Source organism: Pongo abelii, chromosome 19, assembly GCF_028885655.2.
Source record: "Pongo abelii isolate AG06213 chromosome 19, NHGRI_mPonAbe1-v2.0_pri, whole genome shotgun sequence".
In the NCBI taxonomy this organism is placed as follows: Eukaryota; Metazoa; Chordata; class Mammalia; order Primates; family Hominidae; genus Pongo; species Pongo abelii.
In genome coordinates this window covers 93,777,982-93,802,855 of record NC_072004.2, presented here as the reverse complement: position 1 = coordinate 93,802,855, position 24,874 = coordinate 93,777,982, and the positions used below count along the sequence as shown (strand labels likewise).

General features: G+C 55.1%; 1 protein-coding gene and 1 long non-coding RNA gene across 2 annotated transcripts; both read left to right on the top strand.

Annotated features, from left to right (window-relative positions):
- The first annotated feature begins 9,261 nt into the window (after window positions 1-9,261).
- Window positions 9,262-12,777, top strand: SOCS3 (suppressor of cytokine signaling 3). The gene is made up of 2 exons (XM_002827891.6): window positions 9,262-9,809; window positions 10,375-12,777. Exon 2 carries the CDS (start codon window positions 10,463-10,465, stop codon window positions 11,138-11,140), a length of 678 nt encoding a protein of 225 aa, XP_002827937.1. The 5' UTR covers window positions 9,262-9,809; window positions 10,375-10,462; the 3' UTR covers window positions 11,141-12,777.
- Window positions 12,778-16,639: 3,862 nt separating this feature from the next.
- On the top strand, window positions 16,640-24,661 carry LOC129051128 (uncharacterized). Its single transcript, XR_008515211.2, has 3 exons — window positions 16,640-16,908; window positions 17,449-17,610; window positions 24,241-24,661. It is a non-coding gene; the product is annotated as an uncharacterized LOC129051128 (long non-coding RNA).
- Window positions 24,662-24,874: the final 213 nt, after the last annotated feature.

The window sequence follows — 24,874 nt, the reverse complement described above, 5'->3', positions numbered from 1 at the left end:
CTGGGGAGCCCATGCCCCACCTGAAGGGCCAATGGGGATGTGCCAGAATGTGGTCTACTGCTACAGAGTGTCCCATTTTTCCAAGAAAAGCTCCAGATTTAAATGTAGATGTGAAATTTCCAGATTTTCTTAATGTTGTCTCAAAAATTGTTTTAATTCTGTATAGGCCACACAGCTACTGCATCTACAGACTGCATTCAGCCATGCACACGCCACCACTCTGCATCTTTTTTTTTTTTTTTTTTGGCTGCTTCTTGCAGAGCAGGGCTAATTCACAGGCATTGTGCCCAGAGTAGCCTGAATCTTCTGGTCTGTAAATAAGAAAAGAAAAAAAAATGCCCCAGGTGGCACAGGAAGCCAGGGAACAGGAGGGGAAGACTCTGGCTTGCCTGATTGCACCTTTCGAATGCTGACCTATGGGGCTGGCTGTCTTACCTATTCACAAACTATGTTTTCAATTTTCAAAGTTCCACAAATGCCTGAACCACCTCCCACAGGTAGAATTAAATGGGTTCTTTTCTTTTTTTTTTTTTTGAGACAGAGTCTCACTCTGTCCCCCAGGCTGGAATGCAGTGGCGCAATCTCAGCTCCACTGCAGCCTCTGCCTCCCCGATTCAAGAGATTCTTCCACCTCAGCCTCCTGAGTAGTTGGGACTACAGGTGCGCGCCACCACTCCGGGCTAATTTTTGTATTTTTAGTAGAGAAGGGGTCTCGCCATGTTGGCCAGGCTGGTCTTAAACTCCTGACCTCACGTGATCCACCTGCCTCGGCCTTTCAAAGTGCTGGGATTACAGGCGTGAGGCACTCCTCCTGGTGAAGTGGGGTCTTCTTAGCTCAGCTCACAGCCACTTCAGCTTGAGCTGGAAGCAGGGGGCTAAGGCCTTTGGGGAGTGAGAGGGAGAGTGAAGTAGAAGTGAATGGGAAAAGACAGTGGGCAGCAGACGCCTGGGCACTTGGCACCAGGGGCATGCCTGTCCCACCAGCAGGTCCTCCCTGCCTCTGCCAGCTCCCCATCCTTCCCTCCCCTGTGTATGCCACCGAGTGGCCTGGAGGGAGGCCGGACAAGCCTGTGTGTGGGGAAAGCCTGGGAGTCTAGTCAACCAACCTGGGCACCAGCTGGAGCTCTGCCACGATCTGACTGGGAGACCTCGCACCGGGCAGGGACCGCTCTAGACCTCAGCTTCCCATCAGCCTATATGTGTTACTTCTTCAGGGAATCCCCCTTGGTTGTCCCCCCAATAGATTAGGTCTCCCCGTAATAGGCTCACATAGCTCCTGGGACTTCTTCATAGTACGCAGCACAGTCAAAATTAATCAATCCCGATATAATTCTGGAAGAATCTTGTCCTTCTGGAAAAACATCTAAGCTCCATGAGATCCAAGACTGATAAATTTCTGGCACCTAACTCAATACCTGACACATAGTAGGTGCTCAATAAATATCTACTCCAGGCAGGGTGCGGTGGCTCATGCCTATAATCCCAGCACTTTGGGAGGCTGAGACGGGCGGATCACAAGGTCAGGAGGCTGGCCAATATGGTGAAACCCCATCTCTACTAAAAAATACAAAAATTAGCCAGGCGTGGTGGTGGGCACCTGTAGTCCCAGCTACTCGGGAGGCTGAGGCAGGAGAATGACTTGAACTGGGAGGCGGAAGTTGCAGTGAGCCGAGATTGTGCCACTGCACTCCAGCCTGGGCGACAGAGCAAGACTCCATCTTAAATAAATAAATAAATAAATAAATAACTACTCAAGGAATGAATGGTAGTGTAAAACAAGTGTTATGGCTGGGTGCAGTGGCTCACGCCTGTGATCCCAGCATTTTGGGAGAGCGAGACCGGTGGATTGCCTGAGCTCAGGAGTTCAGGACAAGTCTGGGCAACATGGCAAACACCGTCTCTGCCTAAAAATACAAAAAATTAGCCAGGCGTGGTGGTGTGCACCTGTAATCCCAGCTACTCAGGAGGCTGAGGCAGAAGAATCGCTTGAACCCCAGAGGCAAAGGTTGCCGTGAGCTGAGATCGCGCCCCTGCACTCCAGCCTGGGCAACAGAGCGATACTATGTCAAACAAAAAACAAGTGTTGCAGAGACAAGAAGTGACTCCAAGCGGGTCCTGCAGCCCCCAGGGGCCTGACCCTCCGCCAGCATTTTGTTTGCAATTATCGGGGGAGTGGCTGTTGGGGGAGTATGAAACCTGGGAAGAGGCAGTTCATGTACTCCAGGTTAAGAAACTCTGAACAACAGCAACCTAAGGCCCAGTGAGTACAGTGCCGGCAAGGGGAGGGAGGAAGGAACACGTGGGGATAGCTGCCCCAGTTTCACCTTAGACGCCTTAGAGTCTCACCTCCTTGTCCTTGGTGGAGGCTCCAGCCCCACTTCTCTGCCTTCGAAGTTGGTTCAGGATCTTGGGAGCCAGAGAGAGGTATTATTTTCTTTTTTCTTTTTCTTTTACTTTTTTCTTTTTTTTGAGATGGAGTTTCGCTTTTGTCTCCCAGGCTGGAGTGCAATGGCACAATCTCAGCTCACTGTAAATCTCCACCTCCCAGTTTTAAGCGATTCTCCCGCCTCCACCTCCTGAGGGTCTAGGATTACTGGGCATGCGCCACTGCGCCCAGCTAATTTTGTATTTTTAGTAGAGACAGGGTTTCACCATGTTGGCCAGGCTGGTCTCGAACTCCTGACCTCAGGTGATCCACCAGCCTTGGCCTCCCAAAGTGCTGGGATTACAGGTGTGAGCCACCACGCCCGGCCTATCATTTTCTATTTGAACTTGTCCAACAATCAGTGCACGGCACAGTGCACACCAGGTGTGCTTCACCCTGCAGAGGAGGCACAGACTTCCCAGAGGGTGAGAGGCTCAGAAGGAAGCCTGCATCCGGGCTGCAGGAGCTTGACCAGAGGCTGCAGGCACACCATGGTTGTGAGGAGCACCTGCCCCAGAGCCCCAGGAGAGTCAGGGCACCCGACCGTGCCCCCCTGGCTCCAGCAGCCAGCCCAACTGCAGTATTGCAGGGCGAGCCGAACAGCTGCACTCAGCTGGTCCCCCACCAGCTCCTGCCTCTCCAAGGGCGCCTGGGCCCAGGACATCCCAAGAGGCACGTCTCCCGGAGACAGCATGGCCTCCTCACCCACTCCCGGGCCCTCCCCCTCCTGGGCACTGCCTCGTCTGCATTGCCGCCCAGATGGTTCACCACAGCCTCACTTCCCAGAACTGCCCTGCTGCCCTGATGTCTGTTCCCGCAGCTGCTTCAGGGCAAATAGAAACTCTTCCCACCCCAGCCTCGGACACAGCAGCGTTTGTCGGTTTGGGGTCAGAGGAGATATTGGCTAGGAGCTAACTCCTCACTCCCCACCCTCCAACTCCAAACTTGTAGCAGATGTGGATTCCTCTTTGACAAAGTGGGAAGAAACTTTCCTCCTCTTCTCACTGCGCCCCCAATATTTCATCCTCTCTGCACCCTCCTAGAGTCACCCCCCACTTACCCACTCTCACCCTCTCAACTTCCCAGGGCCCCTCTGTGGGTGGAGGAATGGGCCCCCCAGGGCAGGGGTCCTGGCACTCAAGCCCAGCCCAATCCCCAGAGGGAACGAGGAATCCGAGAAGGCGGGCGGTGGGTAGGTGGGTGGGTCCCTCAAGTGTTTTCTTTCCCCTCCCCTCCTCGAAGTTTTTCTGGGAAATGCCAGAGGCCGGCTGGGCCTGGAATGTCAGGCTTGAAAGAACTCCTCCACTGCCTCTTAGACGTCGGAGCCACAAACCTTTTTATTAGCTCCGGGGCCCCTCCTGGCGGGAACAAAGGCCTGCAAACAGGAATGCCATTGTCCCTGCCTCCCTTGGCCCGCCCCTATGCGAAGCAGGAAGGAGAGGGCTCAGGGTCAACCTGGTCTGAGACCTGTGAACTCTTCCCCTGCTCCGGAAAGGTCATCTGTGCCATAGTCCTGCAGGCTGCAAGGTTAGTCCCACGGGCCATCCTGGTGGGTAAGAAAAGAAGCCAGGGCTGCAGCCGAGGAGGGCTGGGGTGCGGCAGAGCTGAGCACCCCAGGTAGCCCAGCCCTGGGTTCCAGGCCTCAGCCCTGGGAGAGCCACACTGGAGCAGCAGGCAGGGCTTCCAGGAGGTCAGATGAGAAACAGGTCCCCCACTATGTCCTCCAAATTGGCCAAGAGAAAGGGGGACAGAAAGGAAGAGGCCTCCCTGCCTTCTCCCCTTGCCTCTAGACACCAACGCCGGACCTGAAGCTCTAGAAGGGAGGGAAGCTGATTGATTTCCCCACCGTGTATCCCCAGGTGTGGCAGGCTAGCTCACAGGCAGAAGATGCACAGTCAATGGCAGGCACTGGGCAGTCCAGCCCCAGCTGCCTCCTTGCGCTGTAGAATGCCCAGCAGTGTTAAAGACAGGGAGGCCTTGGGTTTGGCATTTAGCAACGCTGTGGTCTGAGGCCGGCATCCTGACCCATCTAGCTGCAGATGCAGCCACCAACAATGGCAACCTCAGCATCCGCCCCCGGGCTGGCAAGCCTGTGTTCACCAAGCCATGCCATGGCTTCCCGCGACCACCCTGCGGTGCCAGGTTTCCTTCCCATCCATGAGATTTGGGGAAGGGCTCAGCATCTGTCGCACACCATGAGTAAGTGGAGCCCTACAGGCAGCTGAAACCACTGTGTACTTCCCCTCCATCATGAATGAATATCTTTATTATCTTTATGACCAAGCACCTTTGCCTGGAAATGGGATTGTGACTTCGCAGAAATTCTGCAAAGGGAGAGATTAGGAAAAGGCGAGAGTCTCCTAAATCCCTTAGACGGGAAATCAGGAGGGCAGAGCAGAGGGGCCAGATCTCCCCTTGACTCCCCCAGCGGAGGGAAGATAAGAGCAAGCAAGCCTGTGACTCTCTGGCTCTGGCTTCTCTCAGTCGGGGTCCCTGCCTGGAAGCAGCTCTGGAGTGTACCCTGTAAAGGCCCAGGTGTCTCCACCCACATTTTCAGAAATGTTTTCATCTTCATTCCTTTGTCTTCAGATTAACAGGCCTCCTAATCTCCAGCGAACCATGGATGGGGCTTCCCAGCACTCACACCCTCTATCCCATCTGTATAGCTCCTGAGCCCTGCATGGAAAACCAAAAAGTACTCTAGAAGAAAGCAGGTTGTGGTCTCTAAAAACAATGGAAAAAAGTCAACATCATCCTCGACTTAGAGATTCATTCTACGTACCAGGTTCCAGTCTTAAAAAGAAAAAAAAATCAAATATAGTCTGTTTCCCCAAGATCCTCACTGGAGACGCGGTCAGAACATTTTGGTTAATGCAAAAAGAGCTACCTGAAAGTTTAGAGTGTCTGCCTTTTTCCTTTTTTTTTGGAGACAGAGTCTCACTCTGTCTTCCAGGCTGGAATGCCGCGGCACAATCATAGCTCACCGCAGGCTCTACCTGCTGGGCTCAAGCTATCCTCCCACCTCAGCCTCCCGAGTAGCTGGGACCACAGGCGCGCACCAACATGCCCGGCAAATTTTTAAAATTTTTTGTAGAGATGGAGTCTCCACTGTGTTACCCAAGCTGGTCTCAAACTCCTGAGCTCAAGCAATCCTCCCACCTCGGCCTCCCAAAGTGCTGGGATTACTGGCACGTGCCACCACGCCCAGCCCTTCTGCCAAATTTTAAAGGAAAAGTAGAAATCAGCCAAGGTGTGGAAGGTAGTTCCCTCCTTGTCCCCAGACAGGGAAGCAAATGTGCAGAAACCCAGGACTGAGGAACGTTACCTTCTGGACAGCTTGGAGCTCCATGTAGCTAGAGCACGAGGCACCAGCCGCTGAGGCAGTGGCAGCCGATGAAACTGACATGGAGCAGCGTGGGACACACACTGCACCGAGGAGTCTGGATTCATCCAGAAAGCGATGGGAGACCATGGGAGAGAATGACAAAGGGAAGGCCAGGCACGGTGGCTCACGCCTGTAATCCCAGCACTTTGGGAGGCCAAGGCGGGCGGATCACCTGAGGTCAGGAGTTCGAGACCAGCCTGGCCAACATAGCAAAACCCTGTCTCTACTAAAAATACAAAAAAAATTAGCCAGGCATGGTGGCACACGCCTGTAATCCCAAGTACTTGAGAGGCTGAGGCAAGAGAATCACTTAAACCCGGGAGGCGGAGGTTGCAGTGAGCCAAGATGGCACCACTGCACTCCAACCTGGGTGACAGAGTGGGACTCCGTCTCAAAAAAAAAAAAAAGAAGCTTGGTGGCTGGTTGACCTGTTTCAAGACAAGCAGCTTTTTGGAATGTATCTTCCATAGGAGATGTATGGTTCCCCAAAACAAGGCAGCTTACATCCATAGCCAACCCTATGAGCCCAAGCTGCAGCAGCTCAGCTCACTCCTCCCTCTCCTCAAAGCCTCCCCAGTGCTTTCAAAATCATGACAGTTAAAATGCACTGAGCACTTCCTATGTGCAAGGCACCACTCTAAGCATTTTGCATGTGGGAGCTCCAGACAACTCAATGAGGTAGGTACTACTCTCCAACCATTTTACAAATAAGGAAACCGAGGCACAGCTGGTAAGGCAGATTGCCTAAAGTCACACAGCTACTGGGTGATAGAGCCCGAACAGCAGTTGGATCTCCTGAGTCAGTAGGCAGGGAGCCCTGCACCTCCCACCTCACTCATCACCTGGGGGCTCCATGTCGATTGCCTCGGCCATCTACCCCTGCAGGATTCACCCAGCACTTCTGTCTTCCAGCACTTTGCCCTGTGCCTGGCAAAAGCAGGCTCTCAGCAAAGGTTTATGGAATGGATGAATGAACTTGACTTGTGTCAGAGCATTGTAATTTACAAAGCACTTTCTCATCCATTAGCTCAAGGGCTATTCCTTGAGTCTTCTTTGTCTTCACTGGGCTCTACCCAGAAGTGTATGGTCATGCAGCCACGTAACACTGAATGGATGAGAAAAAGAATGAACTGATTACAGAGAGAAGGAGAATCCATTTCATTACCCTGCAAGCATTGTGAGGGCAAAGACCAGGTCCTACTCATCATTATATATCAATGCCCAGCCCAGTGCCTGGTGCATGGAGCTCAATATTTGTGAAATGTGTTGAATAAACCAGTTTCCTCCTCTGCTCTCCTAATAGGCTGGAGGAGAGTTGAACTAACTAGGTTACTTCTATTTCTATCACGCTTTGATGTGCAGAATCTTTTTTTTTTTTTTAATTTCAAATCTCTTATGGCAAAACGTTCTTTTTCTTTCTTCCTTTTTTTTTTTTTCTTGAGACAGAGCTCTGTTGCCAGGCTGGAGTGCAATGGCGCGATCTCGGCTCACTGCAATCTCTGACTCCCTGGTTCAAGCGATTCTCCTGCCTCAGCCTCTCAAGTAGCTGGGATTACAAGCATGTGCCACCACACTCAGCTAATTTTTCTATCTTTAGTAGAGACGAGGTTTCACCATGTTGGCCAGGATGGTCTCGATCTCCTGACCTCGTGATCCACCCACCTCAGCCTCCCAAACTGCTGGGATTACAGGCATGAGCCACCATGCCCGGCCCTTTTTATTTTATTATTATTTTTTTTAAACAGGGTCTCACTCTGTTGCCCAGACTAAAGTGCAGTGGCACGATCATGGCTCACTGCAGCCTCCACCTCCCTGACTCAAGTGATCCTTCCACCTCAGCCTCCCAAGTAGCTGGAACTGCAGGCACAGGCCATCACTCCTGGCTAACTTTTTTCTATTTTTTGCAGAGATGGGGGTGCTCACTTTGCTGCCCAGGCTGGGCTTGAATGCCTGTGCTCGAGTGATCCTCTGGCCTCCGCCTGCCAAAGGGAAGGAAAAGGTTCTGGCTCCAGTTTTACAGATGGCAAAACGGAAGCCCAGAGAAACTGTGTGTCTTGTCCAAATATCACTGAGTCCCCAGCACATGTTGGACAGAGGTGATGGCACGGACTGAGGATACAGTGGCAAGGGCAGTGTGCACCTATCAATTCCAGGGCCGGCGAAAGGTCCAGTTCTGGGTTCTGGCATCCCAAGCTCCCTGTCCCTGGCGGCAGTCTCTTCCTTCCCTTTCAGCACCTCATTATTCTGGTATCTAGGAAGAGTGCAGGGCCCCAGGCCACAGCCTCTGCATCCCGGGAGGCGAAAATCTAAATGCCACTGAGGCAGCTCTTGGGTGTCTCCAGCACCACACAGCCCATTTGGGGACAAGATGACAAAACTTGCCATCCTTCATAAGGCTGGCCCCGGGTCTCCAAGCCCAAACTATCTACATCAGTGCCAACGTGACGAGCAGCAAACCAATCTTCCACCTCAATCACTTCCTCTCCTCCCCTCTACCCCCTCCCTGCCAGCGATCAAGTCCTCCCCCCACCCCAAGAGAGGCAGGGGGTCACATCCCAGGGGGTGTGGGCCATCTGGCAATAGCCTGAACCCCTGAAAACTGCTTTCCGGAAATTCTCTCCTGCTAGAATTTTATTCCCAGGTCTGACCCCAGCCTGGGGTGTGAATTCCCCCTTCTCGGCCACCTTTCCAGCTCCGGAGACAGCCATTCCCGCAGACCCCTGGCGTGCCTATTCCAAGGCCTGGGGCGCGCAGCACCAAAGTGCACGCCCCTAGGAGACCCCAGGGCGCCCTCTGGCGGACGCGGGCCGTAGGTTGGGGCCATCGTTCCACCTCGCGCTCTCCAGCCCGGCCGAGAGCACCTGGCCCAACCCACACCGTACCAACCAGGTTTTCAGACCCCAGTGCATGAAAGCGTTTTCACGGGGGAGAGGAGGGGGGGAGCTCCACATTCGCGTTAGGGTTGGCAAAGAACCTGGCAGTGGGCCGAGGCTGGGTAGCTGCCACGCAGGGGCGTCCCCTGCAGCCCTGGGTCTCCCCTCTGGGATCTGCCCGCAGGTGACTGTCGCACGTCTCCAACCTCCGGCTCCCGGGTCTGACCCCAGCCCCGCTGCCTGTCTGTGGGGTAGCCCCACTTCTCTTTCGGCTGGCCCGGGCCTCCTGGACCCGCAATTGGGCCCTCGGGGAGGCCCGGGTGGCGGCGAGGGGGTGTCCCCGCGGGGTCCGAGAAAAGGGGAAGGGGAACCGGGAGGCTCTCCAGGTCGGCCTCCTAGAACTGCCCGCTCTCCCGAAGTGGCGCCCCCGCCTCTGCCAGAAATTGGCCTTCTTAGAAGGGAGGGGGGTGGGGGGAAAGTGTGAATGAGAAGTTGGGGGCGGAGCGCGCGGCGGGGAGGGGCCGCTGCCAGGAACGCGCCGCCGGGGCTGGCGCCGCGCCCACCGGCCGCCTCGGCCGCTTCTCGTCGCGCTTTGTCTCCGCGCGCGTCCCTCCCGGTCCCTGCCCCTGCTCGCGGCCCGCCCTCGGCGCCCGCGGCCCCTCCCTCACCCTCCGCGCTCAGCCTTTCTCTGCTGCGAGTAGTGACTAAACATTACAAGAAGGCCGGCCGCGCAGTTCCAGGAATCGGGGGGCGGGGCGCGGCGGCCGCCTATATACCCGCGAGCGCGGCCTCCGCGGCGGCTCCGACTTGGACTCCCCGCGCCGCTGCCGCCGTTTCGGCCCCGCACGCAGCCAGCCGCCCGCCGTCCGCCCGGCCCAGCTCCCGCCGCGGCCCCTTGCCGCGGTCCCTCTCCCGGTCCCCTCCCGGTTGGTCCGGGGGTGCGCAGGGGGCAGGGCGGGCGCCCAGGGGAAGCTCGAGGGACGCGCGCGCGAAGGCTCCTTTGTGGACTTCACGGCCGCCAACATCTGGGCGCAGCGCGGGCCACCGCTGGCCGTCTCGCCGCCGCGTCGCCTTGGGGACCCGAGGGGGCTCAGCCCCAAGGACGGAGACTTCGATTCGGGACCAGGTAGGAAGGAGGAGCGCGGCGTGGGGAGGGGTCTCGCTCAGTCCCGGGAGCTTTTCCCGGTTTCCCCTCCCCTTCCCGGGTCATTCCCGGCAGGGAGGTGACGAGGTAGGGGCAGAGCGGATGGAAGCCGGAGATCCCAGGTTCCCGGAATACTCCGGCTGGGGCCTTCGGGCTTCTCCTGTCCCCTCCCTACCCCCGTGCCTCGGGTTTCTCCCTCCGTCCACACCGCTCGGGGCCACTGGACTAAGCGGCGCCCAGGCAGTCCCGGGGGCCCTTCTCCTGCTCCCCACCCGGCCACACTCCTGGAGACCTAACTTCCGCGCGCGAGTTTCCCACGCTGCGCCCTTGCAGTGCGCGCTGGGGAAGGGGCTGCCCGGGGCCACCCTGCCGGCAGGGGCGGGAGCCGTGCGGGCTCCGTGAGGCGCCTGGATCGGAGCGCGGGCCCAGGAGAGGGCCCCCGGGGCAGTGGGTGCCTCAGTCGCTCGGCGGAGGCAGGGGAGCCGGGGCGGGCAGGGCGCGCTGGAGGGTTCCGGGCACTCACGCGCTCGCGCCTTCCTCTCCGCAGCCCCCCGGGATGCGGTAGCGGCCGCTGTGCGAAGGCCGCGAAGCAGCTGCAGCCGCCGCCGCGCAGATCCACGCTGGCTCCGTGCGCCATGGTCACCCACAGCAAGTTTCCCGCCGCCGGGATGAGCCGCCCCCTGGACACCAGCCTGCGCCTCAAGACCTTCAGCTCCAAGAGCGAGTACCAGCTGGTGGTGAACGCAGTGCGCAAGCTGCAGGAGAGCGGCTTCTACTGGAGCGCAGTGACCGGCGGCGAGGCGAACCTGCTGCTCAGCGCCGAGCCCGCCGGCACCTTTCTGATCCGCGACAGCTCGGACCAGCGCCACTTCTTCACGCTCAGCGTCAAGACCCAGTCTGGGACCAAGAACCTGCGCATCCAGTGTGAGGGGGGCAGCTTCTCTCTGCAGAGCGATCCCCGGAGCACGCAGCCCGTGCCCCGCTTCGACTGCGTGCTCAAGCTGGTGCACCACTACATGCCGCCCCCTGGAGCCCCCTCCTTCCCCTCGCCACCTACTGAACCCTCCTCCGAGGTGCCCGAGCAGCCGTCTGCCCAGCCACTCCCTGGGAGTCCCCCCAGAAGAGCCTATTACATCTACTCCGGGGGCGAGAAGATCCCCCTGGTGTTGAGCCGGCCCCTCTCCTCCAACGTGGCCACTCTTCAGCATCTCTGTCGGAAGACCGTCAACGGCCACCTGGACTCCTATGAGAAAGTCACCCAGCTGCCGGGGCCCATTCGGGAGTTCCTGGACCAGTACGATGCCCCGCTTTAAGGGGTAAATGGCGCAAAGGGCATGGGTCGGGAGAGGGGCCTGCGTCCCCTCTCCTCCGTGGCACATGGCACAAGCACAAGAAGCCAACCAGGAGAGAGTCCTGTAGCTCTGGGGGGAAAGAGGGCGGACAGGCCCCTCCCTCTCCCTCCCCCTGCAGAATGTGGCAGGCGGACCTGGAATGTGTTGGAGGGAAAGGGGAGTACCACCTGAGTCTCCAGCTTCTCCGGAGGAGCCAGCTGGCCTGGTGGGACGATAGCAACCACAAGTGGATTCTCCTCCAATTCCTCAGCTTCCCCTCTGCCTCCAAACAGGGGACACTTGGGGAATGCTGAACTAATGAGAACTGCCAGGGAATCTTCAAACTTTCCAACGGAACTTGTTTGCTCTTTGATTTGGTTTAAACCTGAGCTGGTTGTGGAGCCTGGGAAAGGTGGAAGAGAGAGAGGTCCTTAGGGCCCCAGGGCTGCGGGCTGGCTAAGGAAATGGTCACACCCCCCGCCCACCCCAGGCGAGGATCCTGGTGGCATGCTCCTCTCTCTGGCTCCGGGGAGAAGGGCTTAGGGTGACCTGAAGGGAAACATCCTGGTGCCCCACATCCTCTCCTCCGGGACAGTCACCGAAAACACAGGTTCCAAAGTCCACCTGGTGCCTGAGAGCCCAGGGCCCTTCCTCCGTTTTAAGGGGGAAGCAACATTTGGAGGGGATGGATGGGCTGGTCAGCTGGTCTCCTTTTCCTACTCATACTATACCTTCCTGTACCTGGGTGGATGGAGCGGGAGGATGGAGGAAACGGGACATCTTTCACCTCAGGCTCCTGGTAGAGAAGACGGGATTCTACTCTGTGCCTCCTGACTATGTCTGGCTAAGAGATTCGCCTTAAATGCTCCCTGTCCCATGGAGAGGGACCCAGCATAGGAAAGCCACATACTCAGCCTGGAGGCGTGGAGAGGCTGAGGGACTCACCGGAGGGCACCCAGCCAGCCCACAGCCAGGGAAGTGGGGAGGGGGGGCGGAAACCCATGCCTCCCAGCTGAGCACTGGAAATGTTAGCCCAGCAAGTATCGGCCAGTCAGGCGCCTCGTGGTCAGAGCAGAGCCACCAGGTCCCACTGCCCCCAGCCCTGCACAGCCCTCCCTCCTGCCTGGGTGGGGGAGGCTGGAGGTCATTGGAGAGGCTGGACTGCTGCCACCCCGGGTGCTCCCGCTCTGCCATAGCACTGATCAGTGACAACTTACAGGAATGTAGCAGTGATGGAATTACCTGGAACAGTTTTTTGTTTTTGTTTTTGTTTTGTTTTTTTGTGGGGGGACAACTAAACAAACACAAAGTATTCTGTGTCAGGTATTGGGCTGGACAGGGCAGTTGTGTGTTGGGGTGGTTTTTTTTCTCTATTTTTTGGTTCGTTTCTTGTTTTTTAATAATGTTTACAATCTGCCTCAATCACTCTGTCTTTTATAAAGATTCCACCTCCAGTCCTCTCTCCTCCCCCCTACTCAGGCCCTTGAGGCTATTAGGAGATGCTTGAAGAACTCAACAAAATCCCAATCCAAGTCAAACTTTGCACATATTTATATTTATATTCAGAAAAGAAACATTTCAGTAATTTATAATAAAGAGCACTATTTTTTAATGAAAAACATGACTTGAGCCTTTTCTCCACCCCCGCCCCCCCCCCCACCACCCCGTGCCTTGCTTTCTCTTTCACCCACACCCACACTCTGCATCAGAGAGGAGGAAGAGAGCTGCAGAGGGTGGTGGCTCTGCCCCCTCGCTGGAATCAAATACGTCTCAGCCTTACGTCAGCACGCCTGCCCCGTGTGTCACTGACAAGCTAAGGCAGCCACCTAGACTGTTACCGAGAGGGGTAATTCCTGCAAGTCTGATTCAGATCTGACCAGAATATGCAAAGCAAGTTCGAAGGAAGCGCTTCAAAGGGCTTGCAGGGAGCAAGCTGAGCTGTGGTCAAAGCTTTTAGAGGCTCCAGGCTATTAGAGGCGCTCTGGTTCCTTGGCAGGGAGTCGTTCCGAGAAAGCCCAGACATAGGGTCCTGGTGGTGACCTATGACCTCAGTCTAGCCAGGTTCACTGGAAGTGGGGGGAGGGGTGGTCCTGAAGCAAATCTTGCATGCAGGTGGGGCCCCACCCCCCCACCACCACAGGACCCCAAGCATTCAGGGGCTTCCCGGCCACTGCTCCCCATGCCTGCTTCCCTTCCCTGTTCCTAGGGGCCCCAACCTGAGCAGCGGACAGGATCACCCTCCTCCCAAAAAGCAGCCATCTATTCATCTATTTTTTTTTTGAAACAGGGTTCGCTATGTTGCCCAGGCTGGTCTCCAACTCCTGGACTCAAGGGATCCTCCCCTCAGCCCATCTATTTTTAGTCACTCTCATTTAAACACTAAGGGGCACTTAGAGGTTACCTGGATTAAGCATCCCACCTGCTCCCACAAGGCAGCATTCTCATCCCCGTGTTCTCAGACATGGCCATGTGCCCCATGTGAGCCAGGACTTGGACTGGTCACTTCTGGTGCCTAGATTGGTGCTCAGTAAATATTTGTCAACTAAGTAGGGGCAGCAACTCAGGTTCGGGGAGGTTAAGCAACCTGGCCAAGGGCACACCACTTGGGAATATGGGGAAAACAGGATTGGAACCCAGGAGCATTTGATTTCCAAAGCCCATGCCTCTCTGCCTCTCTATACACTCAGCATATACCTGCCCCCAGAGTGAGTCCCTCCTTAAAAGCCAAGAGGTTAGTACCCTTCTCCCCAACTCTGGGGTTTCAGCACTAGGGTTCTTCTAATAGCAAAAAACATCTTCTCTCCTGTAATCTAGCACTTTGGGAGGTCAAGGTAGGCTAAGGGCTGGAGCCCAGAAGTTTAAGACCGGCCTGGGCTATATAGCAAGACCCTGTCTCAATTTAAAAAACAAAAACCAAAACCAAAAACAAAACCACCTTCTCGAGGTATTCTCCTTTCATGCTTCCTTTTCCTCCGATCCCCATGACCTGACAGCTGGGAAATGAGTGTTAACCCCAAGTCAGGGGCCCTTATCTGTCTCAGATGACACAAATACCAGAGCCTCTTCCTGGCCCCCTTGCACCCAATATACCGCTCCAGGAATCGGGGTCCAAAAGGCAACAGAGAGTAAATAAACAAAGTCGTTTTTCTTTCCTATTTCCTGGGACTTTTGGAGAAAATGACCTGAAGTGACGAGAAGGGGCCAGGCCAGGCATGAGGCGGCTGAGGGGACAGAGCATGTGGGAGCCACACCACAGGCATCATGAAGGAACTCCAGACTGGGAATGTAGACCCAGGTAGGGCCACCTTCCCAAAGCACAAGTGCAGGTGAGGGGGCCCAGTGGGGTGTGGCTCCCGAGTGCCTTCCAGAAGGATGATGGGTCTTCCTCGCCCTGGGGTCTGCTGGTCAGCCACCACTGCCTGCCTTCAGCTGCACAGAGTTCTCCTTTCACTGGAATAACAGCCATGAGGGAACCGTGAACCTGGGGTCCCTGTACTTTTTTTTTTTTTTTTTTGAGACAGGGTCTCACTCTGTCACCCAGGTTGGAGTGCAGTGGCACTATTATAGCTCACTGCAGGTTTGAACTCTCGGGTTTGGGTAATCCTCCCACATCTGGGTAATCCTCCCACATCAGCCTCCTGAGTAGCTGGGACTACAGGCACACACCATCATGGCCAGTTATTTTTAATTTTTAATTTTTTTTGTATATTTTGTAGAGACAGGGTCTCGCCATGTTGCCCAGGCTGGTCTCGAACTCCTGAACTCAAGCAATCTGCCAGCCTCAGCCTCCCAAAGTGCTGGGATTACAGGCATGAGCCACTCTGCCCAGCCACTGGGTCCCTGTGCTTGACCCAGAAGGCAGCTGTTTAGCTAGGTTGTCCAGTGTTCACAGAATGCTAGCAAAAGAATTTGATCTTCTCTGGCCAGGGAGGGAGTAGTTCTCCCTGCCCACCCCAGGGAGGTCGAAACTTGGTTTTGTGGAGTTGCAAAGGCAAGAAGACTCATTTCCCTCCTCCAGACCACTGCCCATCTCAACCTTCCTCTGTCTTTCCACTTCTTCTTCTTCTTCTTCTTTTTTTTTTTGAGATAGGGTCTAGCTCTGTCACCCAGGCTGGAGTGCAGTGGTAGGATCACAACTCACTGCAGCCTCAACTGCCAGAGGACAAGCGATCCTCCCACCTCAGCCTCTTGAGTTGGTGGGACTACAGGCACACACCACCACACCTGGCTAAATTTTGTACAGTATACTTGTAGAGATGGGATCTTGCTATGTTGCCCAGGCTGGTCTCTAACTCCCGAGCTCAAGCAATCCGCCCACCTCGTCCTCTTAAAGCGCTGGGATTTCATGCATGAGCCACCGCGCCTGGTGTGTCTTTCCATTTCAGATCAGACTGGACCAACCCTTTGGGTTTGCAGACAAGGAAACTGAGACCCAGAGAAGGGAATCGACATGCTCAAGCCCACACAACAAGCTGGTGGTAAGGTCAGGAAAGAATCTCTCCCCCAGATGACTCTGCTCAGCACCAGCTCCTTTCTCTCCTCATCCCATACCCCATAACAGAAGTCCTTCTGCACTTCTCAATCCTCAGAAGGGAAGACACCCTCCTCTAAGGGACTTAGTGGGGGGCCCTCTGGCCTGGCTGGGGGAGGAGGGGTGTTCCCGGCTCCCAGATGTGCTGACAAGTGTCCTGCAGGCAGTGGGCAGCTTCCTCCTGGCTTGGGCAGGCACTCGTGCCTCGGCCTGGTTAAAAACAAGGCTGAGGGTCCCCGGCCAACAGAAAGGGGAGAAATCCCCGCTCCCAGCCCTGTGCCCTATTACCTTGCTTCTAGAGCTGTAAGACTCCATCCCAAGAGGCCCTATCCTCTCTCCGGTGGTGCTGTTTTAGGGCAGGCCTCCTGAGGCTAGAGCCAAGAATCGGAAATCTAAGGCCTGCTCTGGGGGAGGGAGGGAAGGAGGCCTCAGACAGGGGAGCCAGCGATGGAAAATCAGCCTGCACGATGTGTCCTAGTCTTAGGAATGAGTAAGGATGTTTGGGAGGGGGCGCCGCAGGGGTACCGGGCGGGGGTTGGGCGGAGAGGCAGTCCAGAGTCTATGGGAGTAGGGGACTCCGGTCCCAGGAGCGCCGGGCGGGACGATCGAGGCCGAGGGTGACAGGAGCCCCAGTGCTGGGAGCACCTTCTTGCGCCCCGCCCCCACTCCCCTCCAGATCTGGCGGCCGCCGGGCTGGCGGGCGGGCGGGCGCGTCGCCTCGAGGCCGCCCTCTGCCAGGAAGAGTCACTTCCCGGACACCGCGGGAGCCCTGGCGGAGCTATGCGAAGAATGTCCGCGCCGAGCACGGGGGGTGGCACCTCCCGGGCCCGCATCGCCGCGGCCGCCGCCGCTGCGCCCTGCAGAGCGTGCGCCTCGGGTACGGCCCCGCCCCGCCACGCCCCCGCCACGCCCCCGCCCGCGGAGCGCGGTCGCCGGGGCAACGGGATTACGGGCGGAGAGCGCTGTTTATTCTCAGCCCGGTGCCAGGAAATTCGGCCGGGAGGCTGCCAGGCGCACCTCCCTGGGGTGGGGGGCGGGAGAGGGAGGAGACAGGGTGGACCAGGCCGCCCTGGGCGCGTGGGGGAAGGGGGCAGTCAGGCGTTCGTCACCGGGGGTCACTGACCCCTCCGAGGGGCGGCTGCTCAGAAAGCCTGGACTCTTTCCCGGCCGTGAGTGGATCAAGTTTTCTTGTCCCAGGGGAGCCGAGATCCCCCTTCAGGTCAGCGGAGCAAACCCACCCCCCACACACGCTCTACTCAGGGAGCCTGTTCTTGGAGCCTCAGCCCTCTCCCCTTCTAGTCACTCATTCATTCACTCATTCATTCATTCATTCATTCATTCAGCAAATCTCTATGGAACACATCCCACGGTCAAGGACTGTTCTATATCCAGCAAGACAAGGCCCTGCTCGCCCTGCCCTTCAGAGGTTAAGTGGGAGCAACCAGACAATAACGAGTAAATATGTAAATTAAATAAATATAGCCTGTGCCTCGAAGACGCATCTTCAAATCACATTCCCATTACAGCATGCATCCACCCTCAGTAGGGTGGCCAGCTTGTCCCAGTTTAGTTCTGAAAGTCTGGCAAACTAGGACAGTTGGTCTCTGTACCCTCAGGTCCGAACACACCCATTTCAGAGATGGAGAAACAGGCCCCAAATCCAAGGACAGTTCTTTCATTGTCATGGAGCTAGAGAAAGAGCTGGTGGCCCTAACTTAGAATCCTGGGTTCTATGAGCTAAACACTTTTTATTGCCCAGAGCTCCACCTCTCTGCCCCTCAAGGCCTCTGAAAGCACAGAGGACCACCTACGGCCAGTCCCCCAAGGTGTGGATGAAACTGCTGACTCCCGGACTGCGACCCAGCTCTTCTGAATCCGAAGCCTGAAGACAGCCTTGGAATCTGAATAACCGCCTCCTCAGGTGACTCTGAGACCTCTCGCAGCCGCCTTCAGGGCAGCCAAGCCTGGATGCTCCTTTTGTTGTGAGACAGTGCATTTCCTCTTTGTACCTTGACTAAGCCAAAGCTGGGAAATCAGCAGGGAGGGAAGGTTCCGAGCTCGCGGGCCTGTAGGCGGCAAGCATGGACAAGTGCAGCCCTTCCCTCTCCCTGAGCTGGAGGACGGCAGGGCCGAGGGAGGAGGAGGAGGATGCTCCTTCCCCCCAGCGCTGAGCCCTCCCAGCTGTGCTGTGCTGGGAACAGGCCAGGCGTTTGTGAAATCCTCGGGTGAGCCTGACCCACTGTCATGAGGACTTGCCTGTGGAAGCTGGTGCCGGGAGGGGGATGGGGGGCTGTTCCCAGAAGCGGGTAGAACTCTGGACTTCCCACTCCTGAGCGCTCTGATTGCAGCACAGCCTTAAGCAACAGTAGCGGCCTGGAAGGCTGGGCTGCAGGCTGGAAGGCTGGGATGCAGCCTGGAAGGAAGGCTGGGCTGCAGGCTGGAACGCTGGGTTGTAGGCTTCAGGCTTTTTTTCAGAAAAGAAATTAGGGTTCTGAATGCTAAAACTTTGGGCTCTTCCAGTTAACACCGTCACTGCCAGTATTCACAGCACTATTCAGACCCAGCCTCAGGAAAAGACTGCAAACCCAGACATAAAAAATAAAAATAAATAAAAAACAGCCAGGTGTGGTGGCTCAAGCCTGTAATCCCAGCACTTTGGGAGGTCGAGTCGGGCGGATCACAAGGTCAGGAGATTCAGACCATCCTGGCTAACACGGTGAAACCCCGTCTCTGCTAAAAATGCAAAAAATTAGCCTGGCGTGGTGGCGGGCACCTGTAGTCCCAGCGACTCGGGAGGCTGAGGCAGGAGAATGGCGTGAACCCGGGAGGCAGAGCTTGCAGTGAGCCGAGATCACGCCACTGCACTCCAGCCTGGGCAACAGGGCGAGACTCCGTCTCAAAAATAAATAAATAAATAAATGAATAAACAAAAAAAATAAAAAACAGAATGCAAGTTCGTTATTTACATTACACAAGAAGATATATTTCCTCTCTTTCACCTCCCCTCCCCCAAATCTCCAATCATAGTATTTTCCTACAGAAAATGTTATTTAGCCCCTGTAATGTACAGAATGTTGAAGGTACAGACATGAAAAATTAAATCCGGCTGGGCACGGTGGCTCACGCCTGATCACTCGAGGTCAGGAGTTTGAGACCAGCCTGGCCAACATGTCAAAACCCCATCTCTACAAAAAATACAAAAATTAGCCAGGTGTGGTGGCGGTGCCTGTAATCCCAGCTACTCGGGAGGCTGAGGCAGGAGAATCGCTTGAACCCAGAAGGCAGAAGTTGCAGAGAGCCCAGATGGTGCCACTGCACTCCAGCCTGAGTCACAGAGTGACACACCAAGAAAGAAAGAAAGAAAGAGAGAAAGGAAGGAAGGAAGGAAGAAGGGAGGAAGGGAAGGAAGGAGAAAGAGAGAGAAAGAAAATAAAGTGAAAAAAAACAAAACAAAACTAAATCCATGAGGACCTGGGTCCTCCAGGAGGTCTCTGTGCTGCACAGCTCCAGGGGGTGCTGTTTATATCATGATATGCTCTTTGTAGGTGTTGTCCTATGAGGCTGTGTGAGAGGGGTGGAGCTGCAGTGTTCCTAAACTTTAGGGTGTATCAGCAGCACCTGATGTTTGCCTGACCCAGGTATCACCTGGGACCCAGGTGCCCCAGGTGATACCAACATAGGTGGAAACACGGCTCTGGCCACCATGCCTGTTGCTGGACAAAAATAACAATCAGGAAATATTCCAGGCTTCAAGAGACTCACAGTCTGAAAGGGGAACCAGATGTGAAAACCAAGAAGTATCCTAAAAAGGAATGGGTGTAAAAATAAAGTGGTAGACAGGGTACAGCTGGGGGTGCCCAGGAGGAAATGACCTCTAGCGGCTTCCCAGAAGAGGTGACGCGTAAGTTAAGGCGAAACAGCAGGTGTTCCTTCCACAGGCTTGGGAGAATGGGGCATTCTCAGAAACAGGGAAATAGCCTGGAAAAGGGAAACTTTGGGGAACTTCAAGAAGTTTGGTATGTCCCCATGGGCCCATCCATGCCAGACTCATCTTCTAAAAATATTGCTTTCATGATGTCATGCACACAGGCAGCCCGTCCCTGTAGGATCTATACTGGTTCTCCCTGGCATTTTCCACTAAGCCGGGTTTCCAGAACCCTTCAACTGTAGCCCCAATGGGAAGTTTACTCTGCCCCGACTCCACCCCACACTAGGAGGCAAACTTCTTCCCATCAGGGTGGTCTTCTCCCCTGCTCACCATACTCATCACTTCCCAGCTCACTTGGGATTGGGAGCCCATGTTGGGGCTCGCCCGCCTTCCCAGCCAGCCCCTCCAATTCTCTCTTCTAGTTCTCCCTCTCTGCTGAGGCTTTCTCCTTTCCTGCCTCCTCCCTGAAGCCTCCCACACCCTGGAGACCTCTCCGCCCTCCAGATGCATATTATATGTACAGCCTGCACCACCCATTCATCACCTGGTCACATGACTGTCCCCGTCCAAACTGGACTGTGAACTCTCAGATGGAAGAAATTCGCTCTTATTCATCCAATGATTATTAATATATATATATAGAGAGAGAGAGTCTCACTCTGTCACCCAGGCTGGAGTGCAGTGGCATGATCTCGGCTCACTGCAACCTCTGCCTCCCAGGCTCAAGCGATTCACCTGCCTCAGCGTCCCGAGTAGCTGGGACTACTGGCATGTGCCACCAGGCCCGGCTAATTTTTGTACTTTTAGTAGAGATGGGGTTTGACCATGTTGGCCAGCCTGGTCTCAAACTCCTGGCCTCAGGTGATCCACCCACCTCAGCCTCCCAAAAGTGCTGGGAACACAGGCCTGAGCCACCGTGCCCTGCCCAGTGATTATTAATTGAATGCCAACTCCGTACCAGGCCCTATATCTTCTGCTTTTTTATGTTCCTCACAAAATCTAGCAGAATGGGTGATGCTTGCTGGAAACTCATCAAACACTGGCTCTGTGGCTGTACAAAAGACAAAATGTTCTTTAAATAATGGCGTTCCTGGATCATTAAAATATCACTTAATTCACAACTTTTTTTTGAGATGGAGAGTCTCACTCTGTCACCAGGCTGGAGTGCAGGAGTGCAATGGCACGATCTCGGCTCACTGCAACCTCCCCCGGGTTCAAGTGATTCTCCTGCCTCAGCCTCCTGAGTAGCTGGGACTACAGGTGTGCGCCACCACACTCAGCTAATTTTTTTGGTATTTTTAGTAGAGATGGGGTTTCACCATGTTGGCCAGGTTGGTCTCAATCTCTTGACCTTGTGATCCACCCGCCTTGGCCTCCCAAAGTGCTGGGATTACAGGTGTGAGCCACAGCGCCCGGCCTCATTCACAACTTTTACTTCCAGAAGCAAACAGACATCTTTTATTTTTAGTACCATGTGTTTGCATAAATAGCACTTTTGTTTTTTCAAAATGCATTTTAATAAGTGATCTCATTCCGTCCTCCCTCCATGCCTCAGATGTAAGGCAGGTAAAAGAAAATATACCACACTTTCCAGATGAGCAAACGAAGCTGTAGAGGAGTTTAGGCTTGCCTCAGATCACAGATAAGCAGTGAGAGAAGCAGAAATGGACCACCTCTCAGCTGACGTCAAATCCAGTGCCCTTTCCACTGCTACTTGCTTAAGTACTGCCTCTCCTACGTGTGAGAACCCTCTCCACTGCCAGGACCTCCGCTTGGCAGCTACTGTGAAGGCTCCCCCAGGGATCTAAATGACAGCTAGGTCCACTCTTGGCTCTCATCAGAGTCCAGGTCAGCCTGAGGAACAGTCTTGGGCTGCCATTCCGTCCACCCAGACCCTGAGGGGTTGCAGGGAACACCAGAGTCCTCCCAGCTCCTAGCAAGTGGGGAGCCCCAGGTGTTCAGAGCTAGTGCTCCCAATCGATATACAATTCCCAAGACAACCCCAGCAAGATTTCTGGCCATCCCAATGTCCAAGGTTTGGCCCGAAGCCTCAGAGAACGCCAGATCCCTCTAACCCATCCTTTCTGGAAACTTGGTGAAGGTGGAGGAGGTGACCTCTCTGTTTCCTCCTGTTGTAGAATTCTATGAAAAGGAGGCTGGAGGGAGAGGAGCTGGCACCAGGAGGGAGGCAGACTGATTTTCAAGAGTGGTCCTCTAGCTATTCACTGCCTTTTTTAGTGTCCCTTGGCCACCTGGAGAAAGTAGGCAAGAGGATATGGCAGGAAGGCTACCCAGAAGAACTTCGGAGACCGCCGGCACTGCCCAATGCTGGGGGAGGGACAGTGGAGGGCTATGGAGCCCTCCCTTTGGGGATTCCCCACCAGACCCCTCAGGCCATCACAGGGCTGGGGCTTGGCTGATAACTCAGTAAGGACCGTGACCAGGCTCCAACCAGAGCCCTGGAGTGGAGGGGAGGAGCCCAGGAGAGCAGCCCAGACCCTCCCTCGGGCACCCTTCCAGGCCTCTTCAGTCTAAGAGAAGGAGCTGAGAAGGTCAGCAAACTGGCCCAGCTACAGCAAGAGACCTTGTGCCCACACCAGGATGGAAACAGAGCTGGTCAGACCTGAGTGGGGGAGGAGAGAGGCCTTCACCTGGGGCCCTGGGGCCCTGAGACCATCAGGCCAGGCTCTGTGGCTGGAAGGAGAGATGCCTGGAGAGGAGTCAATTAAAAGAGCCACCTCTGTAATCCCAGCACTTTGGAAGGCCAAGGTGGGGGGGATCACCTGAGGTCAGGAGTTCAAGACCAGCCTGGCCAACATGGTAAAACCCCGTCTCTACCAAAAATACAAAACAAATTAACTGTTTGTGGTGGTGCATGCCCATAGTCCCAGCTACTTGGGAGACTGAGGCAGGAGAATTGCTTGAATCTGGGTCGCAGAGGTTGCAATGAGACGAGATCACTCCACTGCACTCCAGCCTGGCGACACAGTAAGACTCCGCAAGAAAGAGAAAGAAAGAAAGAAAGAAAGAGAGAGAGAGAAAGGAAGGAAGGAAGGAAGGGAGAGAAAAAGAGAGAAAGACAGAAAGAGAGAAAGACAGAAAGAGAGAGAGGGAGGGAGGGAAGGAAGGAAGGAAAGAAAGGAAAGAAAGAAAAGAAAGGAAAGAGAAAGGAAAGAAAGAAAAGAAAGGAAAGAGAAAGGAAAGAAAGGAAAGAGAAAGGAAAGAAAAGAAAGGAAGAGAAAGAAGGAAAGAAAGAAAGGAAAGGAAAGAGAGGAAAGAAAGAGCCAGAGGCCAGGTAGAGGCTGCAGGACCCTCTGCAGGACGCGGCCAGAGATGACTGGAGGACCTCCCAGACACGCACGGTGTATACACGTTGCCGCATGCACGCACCACTCTGCGCGTTCTGAGTGCCATGCGTAAAGGTGACGGGTAACACTATCCTGGGGATGTGCACCGGGCACCATCTTTCTGTGGAGCGATGAGTGATAGTGAATCACCCCAGACCGGGTTCCCACTGTGAGCAAAACAGCCAAGCCGGAGACGACCAAGGAGGATTCAGGGTTCCAAGCTTTCCTCCAGTAGGACAAAGCTGGCCCAGACCAGGATCAAACGGTGACCTTGGCCCTAGAGGCAGGATTCTAGCAACTGAGTCAGCCTGCCCAGAATGTGGGCGCAACTCTGCTTTCTGCTCTCATGTGTCCCGCTTGCTGGTCTTGAGGGTTCTATGGGAAATAGAAGAGAACTGCATGAGAATGCTATTGGCCCTGATCTCTCCATGTCTGTGGAGTAAAAATAAGACAGGCCACCATCCTGAAGCCCTCTCCTCGGCCCCAGTTATGAAGGAAAGAGTTCTCTCGCCCAGCGGGTTTTATTTCTTTCACAACACTTTTATGGCTATGCTTCCAATGTGCCAAGCACTATTCTAAGTACCTGAAACGTACTGACCCATGGAGGTCTCCAGCAACTCCATGAGTTACGTACTATTCTTGTCCCTATTTTCTCAGTGGGGGAAACTGCAAAACAGGGATGTAATGTAACTTGCCCAAGGTCACACAGCTCACCAGGAGTAGGACTGGGATCCAAACCCAGGCAGCAGGGCTCCAACGCCCCTGCCTGTGGCCAGGGGGCTCGCTGTGCCTCTTGGCCCAGTCCCACCAAGGCACTGGACATGGGCACTGGAGCCCTGGACCAGGAGAGGACAAGCGGTAAGGGCAGGGTGTGGGAAAGCTGGGCTCGGGTTCCAGATCACTGCTGCTGGCATATGAACCCAGGCAGGCACCCAACCGCCCTGCCTTGTTCCTAATCTATACACGGGGATTTCAATAAAACCTGCTTTAGGCACTGTGGTGAGGATGAGACAAGACCATATCATGAGTTTATTATTAACAGGGTCTCCCTGGGACCCAGCAAGATTCAGACACTTCTCATTCATCCCACATCCAAGCTCACCCACTCTTGTGGGGGGAAAAAGTAGCCGCTTCTTCCAAGGCTCAGCCACTAGGTCTCCGACTTCCCGTCCGGGTGCGAGGAGGAAGTTGAGGAAGCGTTCCTTCCTGTCCCTCCTTGGTCTCTTCCAAGTCTTTTCTTCACATGCCTCATGCATTTCCTTCTTGTTTTTCCCAGCTGCCCTGTGGTTGACATTTGGTGATTGTATTCCTTTCCTGGGACAGCCGTAACAAAACGCCACAAACTCAGCGGCTTCAAACAACCATAATGGATTCTCTCGCAGCTCTGGAGGCCAGAAGGCCAACACTCAAGGCGTACTGGGACCGTGCTCCCTCTGAAGCCCCCACAGAAGAATGACTTCCTCGCCCCTGCCAGCTTCTGGTGGTGGCCGGCGGTCCTGCTCGCTCCTTGGCTTGCAGACACATCTCTCCCGTCTCTGCCTCCACCACTGCGTGGCCTCCTCTGTGTGTCTGTGTCCAGAATTCCCTCGTATAAGGGCATCAGTCATTGGACTGGGGCCATCCTAATACAGCATGCTTTTGGCCTTGATCTCTCCAGGCCTGTGGAGTACATCTTAATTACATCTGCAAAGACCCTCTTTCCAAACAAGGTCACATTTGTAGGTTCCATGCAGACATGAATTTGGTGGGGGGGACGCTATTCGACCCAGTACAGTGGTCCTGTAGGATCTCACATTGAGAACATTCTTTCTTTCCTTTCGTCTTCCAAGAAAAGCCTAAGAGAGGTCCACTTCCTTGCTGTTGGGTACAGGGACAAGTGAAATGCCACTTTATGCTCTGCTAAAGACACC

Excerpts from the sequence above, each read along its gene's own strand:
- SOCS3 (XM_002827891.6), top strand. The coding sequence starts at position 10,463 with ATGGTCACCCACAGCAAGTTTCCCGCCGCCGGGATGAGCCGCCCCCTG.